Source organism: Vombatus ursinus, unplaced genomic scaffold, assembly GCF_900497805.2.
Source record: "Vombatus ursinus unplaced genomic scaffold, bare-nosed wombat genome assembly UNPS02014863.1, whole genome shotgun sequence".
Lineage (NCBI taxonomy): Eukaryota > Metazoa > Chordata > Mammalia > Diprotodontia > Vombatidae > Vombatus > Vombatus ursinus.
This window is the reverse complement of record NW_020954641.1, coordinates 30592791-30609863: the sequence shown is the minus strand read 5'-3', so window position 1 is coordinate 30609863 and position 17073 is coordinate 30592791. Positions and strand designations below refer to the sequence as shown.

Sequence of the window (17073 nt, the reverse complement as noted above, 5' to 3'; positions counted from 1 at the left end):
GGGGGAGAGATAGAAGGGAGGGCAGATTAGGGGAAGGGGTATTGAGAATGCATGCCATCTTAGGGTAAGGGGAGGGATGAGATGGGGAGAAAATTTGGAACTCAAAATCTTGTGGAAGTGAATGTTGAAAACTAAAAATAAATAAATTAATAAAATCATTAAAAAAAACCACTCATGCTTGTCATCCCCTTTGATCTGTACAATGGACCTGGGAAAGAGACAGGTTGGGGATCATTACACCATTTTATAGATGGGAAAGCTGAGGCCCAGAGAGAAGTGACATGCTCATAGTCACACAGCCAATGAGCAACAGAGCAAGAAATAGACTTCAAGTGTCCTGATTCCTAATCTAGGCCTCCTTCCACTGCACCACATTTCTTCTTAATATAGTTCAATCCTCAAAGAGTACAGTAAATGGTGGTTGTTCTTCTTTGTGCTTGAAGAGGACCAACAGTAAATGATAAGGCCCTATCTATATAAGTGTAAACTCCTATTACTCTCTTTTGAATGCTTGCAACACCAAGTTAGTCTTTGTGGAGGATTTATGGGAAGAACATGGACACAAATCATGCAAGATAAGGAAGGTGGCAAGGTGGGTTGGTTGGGATGTATATCAATGGAAGGAGAGATCATCTTCAGGAGCTTTTGTCATAGCTGGTGAGATAAGAATGTCACACCTGAGACCAAGAGAGAACTAGGTAAAATGGCCTGAAATGGAGGAAGAGAAGGTAAGGGTTCAAGGATATGAAGGGGAGGGCAGAGATGTCTCTTGGATTGGGAAGTCTTCCTGGAGGAAGTGACTCTGGAACTGAGCCTTGAAGGATGGATAGAATTTGGATTGGCAGGAAGGAGGATCAAGAACATATCTAATAAGAAGCATAAGAAACAATGTGAACAAAGAAATTACCACCAGGCAGGGAGTTTTATTCCCCTCAGCCAGTAAAGCTTAGTATGAATCTGTTCATTGGCTTTAGGTACCTTGAAGCATCCTGAGAGTTCAGGACCCAGAACCCTACCTTGCTTGGTGGGGATAAATGACATGATACAAAAGATGTTCAGACATGGGTAGGAAGTTCAAGAAGGAAGGTCTGGACTTGGGCTCTGGGCACCTAGGTTGGTCAGTAGGGGACATGTATTCTGCCTACTTCAGTTTACTTAGGGCAAGCCCTGACCATATACTCTTTGAGGATAAAACCAAGGTTTACTATCTGTAACCCAGATACATGCCTAGGACCTCACAAGGTGCTCTGTGCAGGGCCAATATTTATAGTATAAGTATGGAGGGGCAGCTAGATTGGTGCAGTGGATAAAGTGCTGGGCCTGGCATCAGGAAGACCTGAGTTCAAATGCAGCCTCACACGTTTACTAGCTGTATGAACTTGGGCAAGTGACTTAACCTTGTTTGCTTCAGTTTCCTCATCTGTAAAATGAGCTGGAGAAGGGAAATGGCAAACCACTCTGGTATCTTTGCCAAGAAATCCCAAATGGAATCATGAAGAGTTTGGGAGATGACTAAAACAACAACAAAATAATTATCTCAACTTATTTCTCCTGAATAGGTGTCCTGGTGTGGCACAAGGAGCCCTAGGCTGGGAGATAGAAGATCTTTGTTCAAGACTTAATTCTCATTCTCTGGGGGCCCTTGAATATGTCACTTAATTTCTCTGGGCTTTAGTTTCCTTCTCTGCATGGTCAGATGGTTGAACAAAATAATGTTGGAGCCACCTTCTAGCTCTTATATGCTATTCTAAGGGTCCCTTCCACTTATGACACTGAGTTTTCCATTCAACTTCATACCCTCTAACTCTCACACCCTATCCAGCTCTAACAGTCTTTGTAAGGATCACTTGCCAGGAAACCAAAGGCCAGGCAGGACAGGCCTCTCCTCCTCCTGCCCCCCCAAAATTGGTCTTACCTCCAGGAAGGCCACCGTGGACCAGTTGAGGAAGAGCAATGAAGCATAAGGCTGTTGGGTTTTCAGCTGAAGACGGATACGCCAGTCCTGGGCGAAAGGGTGTTGGTACCGCGCCGAGCTCTGACTGCCAAACCTGGCTGCTGTGTCTGCAACAACAAGTTTTATCGTCTTAATCCTAGTCAGGTAAATCAGGACTTTTCTTCTCTGTCCTCAGGGAAGTAGGGACCCCTAGTAGTTCAATGCTTTCTCTGGGGCCAAAGGTAGGGCTCATACTAGGGCTGGGGTTAATCAAAGGCACAAACCAAGGCTCAATGAGGGGCTGTTTGAGGGACATTTCTTAGCAAGTCTTCAGGACCAGGGATGGGGGTCAGTCAGGGGCCATGGTTAAAGAGAAGTTGAACTGTGGCCTTTTCTACAAGGAAAATGTGTCTACACTTGGTCCCTCCACTTCCTTACCCCTCTATCTCTCCTCAGTCTCCTGCAAGTTGCCTTCTATTATAACTATTGAACTAAAATTGCTGTCATCAATGTCCTAATCAGCAAATCCAAAGCCATATTCTGCCCTCATCTTTCTTGATCTCTCTGTAGCACTGGTTTCTTCTAGAAATGTCACATTCTCCTGGTTCTCCTCTTGCCTCATTAACCACTCCATCTATTTCCTTTGCTGGTTCCTCATTTCCTTCCCAACCCCTTAGAGAGGGGTCTTCTCTAATGTTCCATCCTTGGCCTTCTCTTTCTCTACCTTCTTTCCCTCAGTGATCTCACTCCCATGGATTCAATTTCATATATGTGGAGATAATTCTTAAAGCTATATCTCCACCCTTTCCCTTTCCCCAGATCTCCAGTACCATATTTCCAATTGCCAGCTAGTTATCTTCACTCAGATAATCCACTGGCATTTAAAACTCAACGTCCCAAACTGAACTATTCATCTTTCCCTCTTCCTAACTAACTTTTCTATTTCTGCTTATGTCACCACCATCTTCACAGCCACCCAGGCTTATAATTGACCTCTTTCTCTTCCTCATACTCCCTTCTCACCTCCCCCATTCAGTCTTGTTAACAATTCTACTCCTGCACACTATCTCTCCATGCTAGATACAGGAGATGCAGACAGTTTGGGACATGTTGAGTTTGAGATACAAGGCTTTTAGCTAGTTATGGAGAACTAGAGTTCAGGAGAGAAATTAGGGCTAAATATATTGATTTGGAAGTTGTCTGCACAGATTTCATTGAATCCATGAAGCAGATGAGATCACCAAGGAAAAGAGTGAGAAATAGTAGGTCTGAGACACAGCTTTGGAGACATCCAAGGAGATAGAGGATAATTCAGCAAAGGAAACCGAGAAGGAATGGACAAAGAAGTAGGGAAGGGGGGAACCAGGAGAGAGGAGGGTCATGGAAACTAGGCAGGGGGGAGAGTATCTAGGAAGGGGCAAGTGACAATGTCAAAAGTTGCAGAGAGGTCAAGAAGGTAGGCACTGATAAAAGGCCATGGGCCTTTTATAGTTAAGATAATAGTTAAGAAACCATTGGCAGCCTTGGTGAGAGCAGTTTCAGTAGAGTACCAAATTGTCATACTCTATATACGTCCCCAAAGTTTTCTTTGCTCACATTGTTCCCTCTATCTGAAATGCCCTCCATCCCATTCTTTGCTTTTTCAATTTCTTGCCATCCTTAATAGCCCACCTTTACCAAAGGGGCCTTTTCTGATTCTCCCCAATGGTAACAACTTTTCCCTTCTTCGCCTAGACCTCGCATAGTGCTGTGTTCTGCGCTTTTCTGATACACTTGTTCCACCACGCAGAATTTAAGCTTGCATCAGGGCAGAGACTCTAAACTTTGTATCTCTTCCAGTATCCAGATCTGTGCTTTATCTGTAATAGTAACTAAATAAATATCTATCCAGTTAAAATGGATTCAATTTAATTAACACTGGAGTCTAACTGCTACAGTGCAAGTGCAATAACCTGGGACATAATGGAATGACTGTCTAGGATTTAATCCTGGGAAATTAGGCCAGCTCCAGTCTTGTCCCAAGGACAAGGAGGCTTTCTCACCATTGCAAGAGCAGTTCAGTTTCAGGCTGTATTTAGGGGTCAAGATGCTAATCCTGGCTGTGCTGTAGGTGGACACGGCTCCTGAGTCCAGTTGAAGAGTCTCTGTGCAGCTGTGCTCCTGACAGCTGGGGCCCTGGCATAGCACTACAGGAGCCACTTTGGTCATGTGGATTCCCACGGAGTGCTCCATCTCTCTGGCCCGGCGGGCAATAGAGTCTGCAAGGCTTCGGGGCTCATGGAAAGAGCCAAGGGCATCCTCAAAGGCAAGAAGGAGATCTATTCCCCCTGCCTCCTCTGCAGGTTGCAGGCTCACAGGGTAGATGTGCTGACGCTCAAAACCCAGGGCACTGCCCAGGAACCTCTGGAGGTTGCGCCAATGGTCACCCACAAACTCCTCTGGAGAAAGATGATGGAACTGCAGTAGGACAGTATGTGCCTGGGCTTCTGGGGCTGCATGCCACACATGGACATGGACTCCAGCCAAGGCTACAAAGGTCCCATCACTGACATTGATGTTGAGGATGTAGTGGCCATGGGGCAGCCCTTCATTGGCAATGATCTTGCCATCAGCAGTACCCACTGAAAAATAGCCACGGGTAGGCTTTTTCTCTGTTAGCCTATATGTTAGAGTGTCACGGGGATCCCGGTCAGTGGCATGGATCTTCCCTACCACACCTCCCTGGAATGTCTGCTCCCCCGTGGTGATGAAGATCTCTAGAGGAAGGGCAGAAGGCGGGTACTGGCTCTGCTCTGTGACTTGGGCATTGACAAAAGCTGAAGAAGAAAGAGGAGGAATTCCGCTGTCTGATACCTGTCAAGGAAAACAAACCACACTCATTAGGAATTAATCTGATGGATACAGTAGATTCAGAGAAGCATGGAAAGACTTATATGGAATGATGCAAAGTGATATAACTAGAGTCAAGTAAACAATATGCACAATGCCTACAATGATATAAATGGAAAGAACAGCAAAACAACTGAAAATAGATGCTATTAAATGACCAAGTTTGTCCAAAAAGAAGAGGCATAAGAAGGCAGCTTTATCCTTTCTTTGGAGAGGTGGGAAACTATGAGTATGCAACACTGCAGAATATCAGACTTTTTTGAAGTGTTGGTTCGTTTTGCTGAACTGTTGGAGTTCTTTTTTCTACCTCTTTTGTTTCATTCTTTGTTACAAGGGATGTCTCTTTTAGAGGGGAAGGGACACATTTGGAAATGTAAGTGATGTAAATAGAAAATATGTGAATACAATTTTATGGACCACTTCAAGAAAACAACCAATGCTTCCTGAACATCCAAGTACTTTTGTTCTATGCTGGCAAAGACACAAAGATAAAAATATAGTCCCTGCTCTCACACGATCCCTCAATGTCTTCTGCTGAGATAACTTCCTTCTTAATCCATGTCTTCATTGTACCAGCATGGGCCCACCTTTGACCACACCCTTTCTTAGAACTTCACATGCCTCTTCCCAGATTCAGAATTTTGAAATTCCATTCTCTGGCCACAGCTTCCTCTGTATCCATCTACTTCACTCATTCTCTCACTGACCCAATTAACCTATACCTCACCCTTATCTCCTTCATTCCTATTCTCCCAGTCCATCTTAACATCTCTGATTTTACTCGTCTCCCTCTTCAGCTTTGTCCTTATGGTCCACCCAGTCTCATTAGTTACTACATTTCAGAGTATCCTCCTCTTCACATACCACCATTCAACTTCTCTTCTCCTGCTCACTTGCTATTGAGCATTGATGTATCCATCAATCAAAAAGGCGTTCCCTTGACCCTTCTGTTCCATCTAACTACTGTACCATCTCCCACTTTACCTTTATTGCTATACTCCCTGAAAATGTTGTCTATGCCTCTACTTCCATACCACCCACCTACTCCTACTTTAGTTCTTATAGCCTGGCTTCCTTTAATCAGAAATTCCCCTCTATAGCACCAGATATTGTTGATCACCCTCTCCCACTGACTTCTCTCTTGACTTCAGAGATATCACACTATACTCTCCTGGTTATTACTTATCTCTAAATGCTCCTTGGATTTTCTTTTCTTGAGTCCTTCTATTCTTAATCTCTTAATGTGAATGCTTCTCAAGGTTCAGTTTTTGGCCCCCTTTTTTCTCTACATTCTCTCTTCTATACGCAGGCTTGACCCCATAATCTGCCTCTTTTGGGGCCTCTCTAGCTACTGCCCTAGAGCCACTTGCTTCCCTGACCTCCCTTCATTGACTACCACTGCCAGATTCAGCTACCACTATTGTGCAGGTGACTCATAAAGTCTATATTCCCTGGCTCTGGCCTCTCTTTCTCAGCTCAGGATCTACATCTCCAGTGCCTTACTGGTCATCCCCACTTGCATATTTCCCCAGCACCTCAATTCAGTGCACCTGCTTACTCCCTCCCCCATGAAAGCTGTTCTTGCTTCTGACTTTACTATATCTGTAAGTGTAACCACCATTCTCCAGTTCCCCAGTTCATAACCTTGGGTTGTCTTTGTATCTTCCTTCTCCTTTATCGTATGCTGTCAGTTACCACAGCCAGTCATTTCTAGACATACAGCATCTCTGGAATCTATCTCCTCCTAAACTATTGGATTAGACTTCTAACATTTTTTAACTCCTTAAATTTTTTTTATTCCAAATTTAATGAATAATAAAAAGGCAACATTTTCCGATGCAAAGACAAACAGAAAAAGAGGATTATTTGTTATATACAACTTAATTTTTTGAGTATATAATACATTTAGCATACTACTTTTAAAGCTGTCCTGCATATCTGTGTACCTTCTATTCTCTTCTGTGTTTTTTTAAATGAGTCAATAACCCTTTTATTTATTATTTATTTATTCAATAACCCCCTTTTTTTTGGAGGGGAGGAGACATCACTATCTCTAGCTCTTCTCCCTCCCAAATCTTTTCCCCCTCCTCAACAATAACAAAACACAGTCCTTGTAAGAAAAAACAAACAAGACAAAAAAAAGAAAACAAGCATAATCAGGCAAGACAAATCCACATATCTGTCATGGTCTAAAATTTATGTCTCATTGTGGACCCTGAGTCCAGCAACCCTGTGTTTGGAGGTGGGGAGCTTGCTTCATCATCACTCTTCTGGAGTTGAAGTTGATTATTGCATTGATCAAAGTTCTTATGTCTTTCAAAATTGTTTTTCCTTGCATTGTTGTTACCTAGTCTTTCTAATTTCCACACTCTCTCCAGTCCAATTTATTTCACAGCACAATCAGACTAATCTATCTTATATAACTTCTTGGCTCAAGAAAATTCAGTGGCTTCCTATTCCTACCAAATAAAAGCTCTCAAACTGCTTTGCCTTACATTGAAAGACCTTCACAATTGAGAGCTACCCTCCCTTTAAATCTTATATTATTCCCTTCCAAACACTCTACATTCAAGCCACACTATTCTCTGTCCCCTGACCATCTGGCTCTTTCCCACCTCTTCACCTTTTTGTTCATGCTACTCCCCAAACCTGGAGTTTCCTCCCTGTCCTTCTTCTTTTGTTGAATTCCTACCCATTGTTTAAAGCTGAACTCAAATGCCACCTCCTTTTATAAAGCCCTCCCTAATTCCCCTGATCCATAATGACCTTCATATTTGAGTCTCTGATGGCACTTTATTTTGTTCCTCTCAAAGTTATCATGTATTGATATATATTAGGTTTACTTGTATCTTCACTAAGTCCTCCTCCAACTTTCTCCTTTCCTGTTCAAAGAGAAGAAGGAGCTATTGTGGACCTCTAGAAGAGGGAGGGACCTTGGGTCCTTGAGCACATGGACCTGCTTTTGCTTCTCTCCCTATGGTGTGTATTCATTCCTACCATTTGGTGGAGTACTGGAAATAGAATGGCCTTGTGATATTTGGCAAACTGGAGTCCATGACAAAGTAGCCACTGCCAGCACAACCCCAAAGACCCAGCGCAGCATTTGATCGATACCACAGCTTAGATGCCAGGTTCTATAAGAGGAAGCAACTCTTCCTTAGCATCTGATAAAATGCAGCATTTAGAATTGACCTTGGTGGGGGGGAGGAGGGAGGAGGGTGAGTGTTTGATAGCAACTCTTTTAAAGTAGCTGCCTATTCTTCACAGAGATTGAGGTGCAATGGGGAGGAAATGTTTGTATTTCTGTCCTTGTATCTTCATAATAAATATACTTTTTTAACAGCCAAAAATCAAAGTCCCCTTCTGATGCCTTATCGTATGGAGATAACCCTGTTTCTCAAAGGTTATGCTCTCAGCGCAAGCTATGGAAGTTAAGCTGGAAAAGCTTTGGGTATGAGTCTGTTGACTGACTATGTGTTTGCTTTCTTAGTCTAGCTAAGTTTGAAGTCTCATCACCAGACTGGCTACAGAATAGCAAATTTTTCAGCCGTGGCAACTCTTGAAGACTATTCACTAAGTTGCAGAGGGGTTGCAATCTGCTGTGGTATGTCTACATCAACAAACTCACAGATCCTTTAAGTACTGACATTAAAATATAGTTTCTATGTATGTCTTATCCCATTGCTGGACTGGAAACTCCAAGATAACAGGGTTGGTCTAGATGATACCTAAGGTGTCTTCCAAGTCTAAATCTTATGATTGTTATTCTTCTACACCTCGACAGGCCATGTCTGGATGACTGTATCCAGTTGTGAGGACCACATTTCACCGACAAACTGGGATGTGTCAAGAGGACGTGGCTGGGATGATGAAGGGATGTGACACTACATTCTATGAGGATTGGCTGAAGGAACTGAGCATGCTTAGCCTTGAGAAGAGAAAACTTAAAGGGAACATAATCCCTGTCTTCAATTATCTGAAGACTTGTCATGGGAAGGGGGGATTCATTTGTTCTGACCGCAGAAGGCAAAAAGTAGGCGTAATAGGGGAGACTGCAGGGAGGCAGATTTCAGGTTCATATACTAACAATGAAATCTGTTCAAAAGAAGAATGGGCTCCATGGACATTAGGAAACAGTAGGGACTATTCTCACAGATAGAGAGACAGACGCACAGACACACACAGACACACACACACACACAGCTCTAGGGAGATTTTCACCTGGATCTGAAGCAGATACTGCTCTTTGAATCTTCGGTTCAAAGCTGCTGCTGTCACTAGCCAACCATCCTCTGTGACCCGGAAGGCAGAACCATCATTGCCTTCGATGATACGGAATGAGTATGGTGGCCCATTCTTTGGGGAGTCTCGGTCATTCAGGATCAGCTCCAGAACTCTGCTGCCAAGTGGAGCATTCTCCTGAGATAGTAGGAGACATGCAATTAAGGAGTGGGGACTTCCTTGTCAAGGGGCCTTCCCTTTTTGAGCCTCAAGTGGCCACTTTTGGACACTGAGCCCTACCTCCTGACTGCCCCCATCATAAGGAACCTGAAAAGGACAATGAGTTTATGACTACTAGAAGCTCAAAGAGTATTTTTAAGTAAAACAATTTAAAATAAATTCAACCAATATTTATAGGGTGCCTATTGTATGTACAGCTTACACTGTTGGGGAGACTTGGAAATGTAAGGCATGAGGAAGACTTGAGGACTTAATCATTATATTTTTAAAGAACAATCAATAGAATTAATAATTAATAATACTATATAATAACAAATACAACATTATAATAATTAGTACATATTGTAGAAACTTGAAGGTGCCTTAGAAGTCAAGTGTCTGCTCCCTCATTTTACAAGTAAGGCCCAGAGAGGGGAGATGACTTATCAGAGGTCATACAATGAGTAATTGGGGGTTGGGATGGGAGGGGAACATTGACATTTCAACCCAAGCCTCATCTCCCTGGTCAGGTCTCTTTCCCCTGTCCCATCCTACCTCTTTATAGAGTATTTTACAATTTGAAAATACAAAGGACTTTTACATTCATTATTTCATTTGATCATCATATTAGTTCTTAGGTCTTTGAGGTAATCCCCATTTGATAGATAAGAAAACTGAGGCTCAGAGAGGGCCTGATGGATAGTAATTATCATGTGAGTTATTACATAATAATTGCAAAAGATAAGTAAGGGTTTAGGTGGTTCAAGGGATCAAAATGCCACCTACAAAAGTTTTCCTTACAGGCATAAAGCTGATACAGTAACTGATCATCACGTTAACTGATTAGTCAACTTAACCAATGGGCATTAGACCAATCTACATGTCACAATGACTTACAAGAGAGATGTGTTGCCTATAGGAATTCATAACACACAACAATCATAATCCTCTTAAATCATTGGGTGCCATACAGCTGGAACCTCTGGTGGGAGGAGCAAACTCCTGACTCTACCCCAACCCCACACAGTGTAATAGAAAACATAACTGACTTTAAGTCAAAAGACCTAGGTTTGAGTCCTCGCTTTGACCCTTTCTAGTTGTGTAATCCTCTCAATTCTCTTCATCTTTCTGAGTCTGTTTCCTCATCTACAAAAGGAAGGTGACAGCAGCTAGCACACAGAGTGCTGGACTTTGAGTTGGGAAGACCTGCATTCAAATCTTGCCTCAGATACTCAATAGCTATGTAATCCTGGGCAAGTCACTTAGTTTCTCTCAACCTTAGCTTTCTCGTCTATGAAATGGAAACAATAATAGCACAAGATTATTGCAAGGATCAAATGAGATATATCAAATGGGGTAATATTTGTAAAGCACTTTGTCAACTTTAAGATCTAAAGTGCTATATAAATATTAACTATAAATATTATTATTGTCACCCCCCCACATTGGGATATTGTGAGTAAATCAATTTTTAAACTATAAAGATAGTAGAAACACTGGGTTTGGAGTCAGAAGACCTGGGTTCAAAATATAGCTCTACTACTTACTGCCTGTTTGAATGTTTGCTACTCACACACTACATTCTCTCTGGGTCTTTCTTATTCATCCCTAAAATGATTGGGTTGTCTGAGATGGTACCTAAGGTCTCTTCCAAATTTAAATCTTATGATTGTTATCCTACTACAATTGCGCAGCTAGCTCAGTAGATAGAGAGTGGGGCCTGGAGTCAGGAAGATTCATCTTCCTGAGTTCAAATTTGGACTCAGTCACGTACTAGCTGTGTGACCCTGGGCAAGTCACATTACCCTGTTTGCTTCAGTTCCTTAGCTATAAAATGAACTGGAGAAGGAAATAGCAAACCATTCTTTGTCGAGAAAACCCCAAATGGGATCACAAATAATCAGATACTACTGAAACTAATGAACCACAGAAACATCTGGGCAAGCCACATCTGGATGACTGTATCCAGTTCTGAGGACCACATTTCACTGACAAACTGGGATATGTCATGAGGAGGTTGACTAGGATGATGAAGGGATGTGACACCAATAAGCTGGAGAAACTGAGTGTGTTTAGCCTTAAAAGGAGAAAACTTAAGGAGAACATCATCCCTGTCTTCAGTTATCTGAAGATCCATCATATAAAGGAAGGATTCCATTTATTCTGACCCCAAAAGGCAAAAAGTCAGAAGAATGCAGGGAGGCAGAATTTAGCTCCACATACTAACAAGTAGACCTGTTCAAAAGAGGCATGGGCTTTACATTAGGAACCAGTAGTAAACTCTCACTTCTGGAGGTCTTTATAACAGGGCCTGGACATATTGGAGATACTATAAGGGGTTGATTCCCGCTTCAAGCAAGCAAAGGTTGGAAGAAATGACCTCAGAGAAACCTTCCAGGTCTGAGATCCTGCGATTCTACCAAGAGATGGGGTGGGTGGAGTCCTGGGCTCAGAGTAACTCAGAAGCTCATCCTTACCTGGACCACGATGCTGTAGTTGAGCTGGAAGAAGCGCGGCGGGTTATCATTGACATCAGCCACTTGCACGTCCACTTCCACATCCTGGTACAATGCCGGCTGCCCGCTGTCTGTCGCTCGAAGTGTCAGGGAGTAACTAGAAGTCTGGCCCAATGCAGGTATGGGGTAGGGGATATTAGCAGGGAGGTAGAATGCCCTGCTAAGTGCTTTCTCTCTCTTTTTTATGGATACAACTATAGAGTGGGGGCCAGCTTCTGGGACTTTAATGCTGGGTGGACTCCTAAAACTGAAACCCAGAGCACATAGGATACAAGGCTTCATCAGGACCATTTGGTGATTCCACCAAAGGACTGAGCTCCATAGAAATCATTTAGTCTATCCCCCTGCATCCACATTAGCATTCCTAAGAGGCATGATGATGAATTGAGTATGGCCATGATTTACCCTCTGTTCAAGGAGCAAGGGCATTGTCCTTGGTCCAGATACTTTTATGGCCCAGCCCAGAATGTGTGATGTTAATTTCTCTTTTTCAATTTCCCCAAGGGGTCTATTCCACTGTGTGACTTACCTCTTCCCAGTCCAGATGCTTGGCAATTTGTAGCTCTCCCTTCTTAGGATGGATGGTGAAGTATCCCAATTGGTCCCCTGCCACCAGGCTGTAGGTAATGGCACTATTTAGGGGTCCATCCCCATCAGTTGCTGATACCTGTAAGAGGGAAATGACCTTCTAGGAGGCAAGAGATTGACCACTTTTCATGGCCTCAGTTTCCTCAACTGTAAAATAGGGATCATAACAGCACTTACCTCATAGAGTTGTTGTGAGAATAGAATGAAAGAATATCTGTAAGGCACTTAGAGTTCCCGGCAGAGAGCAAGCACTGTATGAATACTTACTCCCTTTCTTTTCCCCTTTCCAAGCCTGCCATGGACACTGTGCTAGTTTTCCCCTAAAATGCAGGAAAGCTGTTCCTGAAACTTGATTGGTTCATTGTTCTAAGACTCAAGACTTTGACTGGCTTCCCAGCCACAAGGGCATAAAAGTCCAGTTCCAGAGGAGGTAATGTTCTTCAGGATTGATGGATATTCCATGGCTGTGGGAGTCAATACAACTTTCTAACCAAACGAGTTTCCATATAGAGACAAGTAGGGCTAAATCTACTTAAACCAGCACTGTATCCTTGTTGGGAATTCTCTTTACTCTATGGCTAAATAAACACCCTTTTGCTACCAGTCACGTGGTCTACAAATGGCTTATTTCATTCCAGTCCTGAACCCGAGTACTAAATAGGCTTGAGTCAGGCCCAGCCTATGAAACCAGGTGAGTCTTGCCAGCATGGTGCAGCTCAGGGCTGGACTCAGCTCTATTCTTTTGTTATAAGAGAGAGTTTTATTGGGAGGAGAGGAAGTTAATAGGACATGTCATCAATGTTTAAAAAACATGAATAAAACATTCTTTAAAGAAAGAAAAGTTGATACAGTATAAATTTCTTTCCCTTTATGAAAATGAAAATGATAGACATAATGGCTCTTTCTGTATATACTATTCTTAGCCTGGCTATGTGTGTTCAAACACACACAGATCAAGAAAAGATCTGATGTTTACATAATACAATTATTTTTTAAAGCATAATTGAAAAGTGTTTTGTGGTCTCTAGGCACTAAAACTACTGGATAACATAGCCTTGGTACAGTGGGAAGAGACCACTGGACAATGAGGCAGAAGGCCTGGGTTCAAGTCCTGGATGCTTTACTTGCTGGCCCTTTGACTATGCAAGTCATATTTAACTTGCAGCCTTAGTTTCTTTATCTGTAAAGTGGGGATACTAATTCCTCTAACATGGTATTGTGATGAAATGTTTCATAAATAATGAAGCACTTTTAAAAATTATTATTATTATCTTACAAAGCTTTGTCTCCTACTTGTTCCTTCTGTATCCTGATAGCTATTGTGTATATACAAGTACAGGTTGATAACACTAATTACAAGTCATACAATAATACACACATATAATCTCATAGTGGCAAGCATTTGTATGGCACCTTAAGGTCTACAAAATGCTTTACATATGCCATCTTATTTGACAAAACAATGCTGTGAGGTTGACACATTTTTAATAGATGAGGAAACTGGGATTGAGAGCAGTTGTGCCTTGCCTAGGTTCACATGCTTCTGCCCAGAGTCAGGGAAGGTCCCACCACCTTTCTTTGTCTACCTTGTTTTTCCCTTTTCCCCCACAGAGCATCACCGCTCGTGGTCTCTTGGCTCACTTCTTGGTGCTTTGGCCTGCAGAGTCAAGTTGGTGTTGGCAGGGCCAGTGCAAAGAAAGTACCAGACTTTATGGTACCACAAGGTGTCAGACGTAGGCCAAAGACATTGAGACCTGCCACCCATTCCAGTGCCATCTAGCTTCTAATCAAAGTTTACAGGTCCTCTGGCTTTTTTCCTTAGGCAATTCTTGTCCTCCCATCTGCTAATCTATCTGGAGGTGTGAATGACTGACACGAGGAGGCAATCTGGCTCCAAGCCTATATATCCTAGGTCAAAGGTCAGGCATAAAGGGTAAGGGTGGGCTTACCGTGAGGATGGTCTCTCCCAGAGCAGCATCTTCCTTAACCTCTACACTATACAGATTCTGGGGAAACTTGGGTGGGTGATCATTGACATCAGTAACGTTGACTACAACCATGGTCCCATCATTGAGGGAGGGGGATCTCTTTCGGATGCACTCGATGGACAGGTAGTACTCTTGACCAGTTTCAAAGTCCAGGCTCCCATTTACATACAGAATTCCTGTTTGGGGAAAGGGGAGACAAGGGTGATGAGACAAATGGAATTATGTGGAAGCAAGAGAGTGATTCTCCTCTGAGGGCCAGACCAGCAACCTGTAGATGCAAAGGGACTTCAGTAGGTCATTCTAACCATTCCTCAGGTGGCTTCAGTTAAGCTGATCTAAATATAGGTGTTCTTGTCCCAACTTAGAAGACCTTCAGAAAGTGCTTCCCTATTTTACAGATGAGGCAGCTGTGAGGCTCTTATCCACATCCTCCCCTACATCCTCCAAAGGGACTTTAACTCTAAAGTTCTTTAACATGATGTGGACACCAGTGAAGCACGGAATCTGTCCATCTATTATCCCTCACTCTTACTACATGACTGACCCACATTTTTTTCCAGTCATGCATCTCTTGGAACATTATATACTAAGTCAGATTTTTTTCAATATATTGTTCAATTTTGTTTAATGTTTTTCTCTTTATTTTTTTTAAATCTTTACTATAAGGGATGGCTCTCTAGAAGGGGAGGATACAGGGGAATTCTAGGTGATATAAAAACAAAAAAAAATCATAGTAAAAAGTTTTTTTTTTTTAAAGAAAGAACTGTAGCTGTTTAGCCTAGAGACGGAATGTTTTAGGGGGAACATGACAGGAGCTTTAAATATCTGACAGACTGTCATAGGAAAGAGGAGTTAGATTTGTTCTCCCTCACTTTAGAAAGCAAAACTAAGAGAAATAAGGAAAGTTACAGAGACACAGATTTTTGCCTTAATATAAGGGAAAACATCCTTAGCAAATGTGGTATAATAGAAAGAATACTGGACTTGGAGACTTGGAGACCTGGAGTTCAACTACTTAATTAGCTATATGAATGCTGGCTAAATCACTTCAGTCAGTTTTCTTATCTGTAAAATGGGAATAATACTACTTGCACTACCTACTCATAGGGCTATTGAGACAAAAAGGCTTTGTAAGCCTTAAAGCGTTACATATGTGCTACATGTGTGTAGGCCACCTCCTCGTTCTGCTAAATCTCCTCCCTCCTTGCCCTAACAGAGCAGGAACTTCCTAGACTGGCAAGCAGGAAGAGGAGGAAGGAGATGGGTCAGAAGCTTCTGAAGATGATTGTTGTTGTTGTTTGTCCTTCGTTCTCAAAGAGGACCATGACATCAGGAAGATGATGCCATGATTTGCACGTGAACTGGATATAAGTGAGGCAGGGCTGTGCAAGGTCACCAGCCTCACTTTCACCTCCAGAGCCATCTGGGTCCAGTGGCCAGATATATGCATCCTATGTGCCAGGCACTGTGCTAAACATTTTATAATTATTATCTCATTTGATCCTACAACAACCCTGGGAGGTAGGTGCTTTTATTATCCCCATTTTATAGATGAGGAAACTGAGTCAAACAGAGGTGAAGTGACATGGTCACATGGCTCGGAAGTACCTGGGACTGGATTTGAATTCAGGTCTTCATGAATCTAAGTCCATTGCACTAACATGCTTCCCTGGTCCCTACTGTTTTTTGTTTTTTTTTTCTGTTTTTTAGGCAATTGGGGTTAAGTGACTTGCCCAGGGTCACACAGCTAGTAAGTATCAAGTGTTTGGTCTGAGGCTGGATTTAAGCTCAGGTCCTCCTGACTTCAGGGCGGGTGCTTTATTCACTGGGCCACCTAGCTGCCCCCCTGGTCCCTACTGTTGAGAAGAATCAGGGAAATGGCCTACAGCATCCCCGGTGGTTAAATATGAATACATGTTATAGAACACCCAAAAATGGGATGGACATCCTCATTAGACGATGAGTTGTTCATATCTGGAGGTCTTTAAGTGGAAGCTAGAGGAAGACTTGTCAGGATGTTATAAAGGGAATTCCTGCCTCATTATGGGTTGGACTAGCCCAGTCACTAGGACCTCTAAGATCTCTTCCAACGCCAAAATTCTAAAATTCTTCAGAAGCTGATGGTCAGAAAGTATGAATGGGTGGGGAAAGGATGAGGAGATAAAGAATGTTCTTTGAAACAGGAAAAGTAATTTAAAGAACAGTTCTAAGAGTAACTGCAAATAACTAAGCTATTTTGAGTAATAAGACCGTTCAAATCAACTAAAAAGGACTTAGGAAGGAAAATGCTATCTACCTTCAGAGAAAGAATGGATATTTGGAAGTATGTATTGTATGGTTCCACATATGTCAAATATCAAAATATATCAAATGTTGGCCTTCTCTTAATGTGGAGTTGGAAGGGAGGAAAGGAGACAACTCAGAACTCAAAATGTAACAAAAAATGAATTTAATACATTTTTTAAAAATAAAATTTAAAAATAAATTCACTAATTTAAAAAAAAGTAATAAATTTAAAATTTTAATTTTTTTCAAAAGGAAAAGAACATGACACAAAAATGTCAAGAAAGAGGAATCTAGGGGCAGCTAGGTGGTGCAGTGGATAGAGCACTTGCCCTGGAATCAGGAGGACCTGAGTTCAAATCTGGTCTCAGACACTTGACACTTACTAGCTGTGTGTCCCTGGGCAACTCACTTAACCTGACTGCCTAGCAAAAAC

At 42.3% G+C, this 17073-nt stretch overlaps 1 protein-coding gene across 3 annotated transcripts in view; it reads right to left on the bottom strand.

Annotated features, from left to right (window-relative positions):
• The window catches only part of FAT2 (FAT atypical cadherin 2), a 111491-nt gene that overhangs the window by 9010 nt on the left and 85408 nt on the right, over positions 1 to 17073 (bottom strand). For all 3 annotated transcript variants that reach the window (XM_027841806.1, XM_027841807.1, XM_027841808.1), the window contains 6 exons: positions 14316 to 14530; positions 12308 to 12445; positions 11740 to 11883; positions 9044 to 9241; positions 3976 to 4786; positions 1916 to 2061 (listed from right to left, as the gene is read on the bottom strand). In XM_027841806.1, the coding sequence (XP_027697607.1) occupies positions 1916 to 2061; positions 3976 to 4786; positions 9044 to 9241; positions 11740 to 11883; positions 12308 to 12445; positions 14316 to 14530 (1652 nt within the window). The remainder of the gene's footprint in view (positions 1 to 1915; positions 2062 to 3975; positions 4787 to 9043; positions 9242 to 11739; positions 11884 to 12307; positions 12446 to 14315; positions 14531 to 17073) is intronic.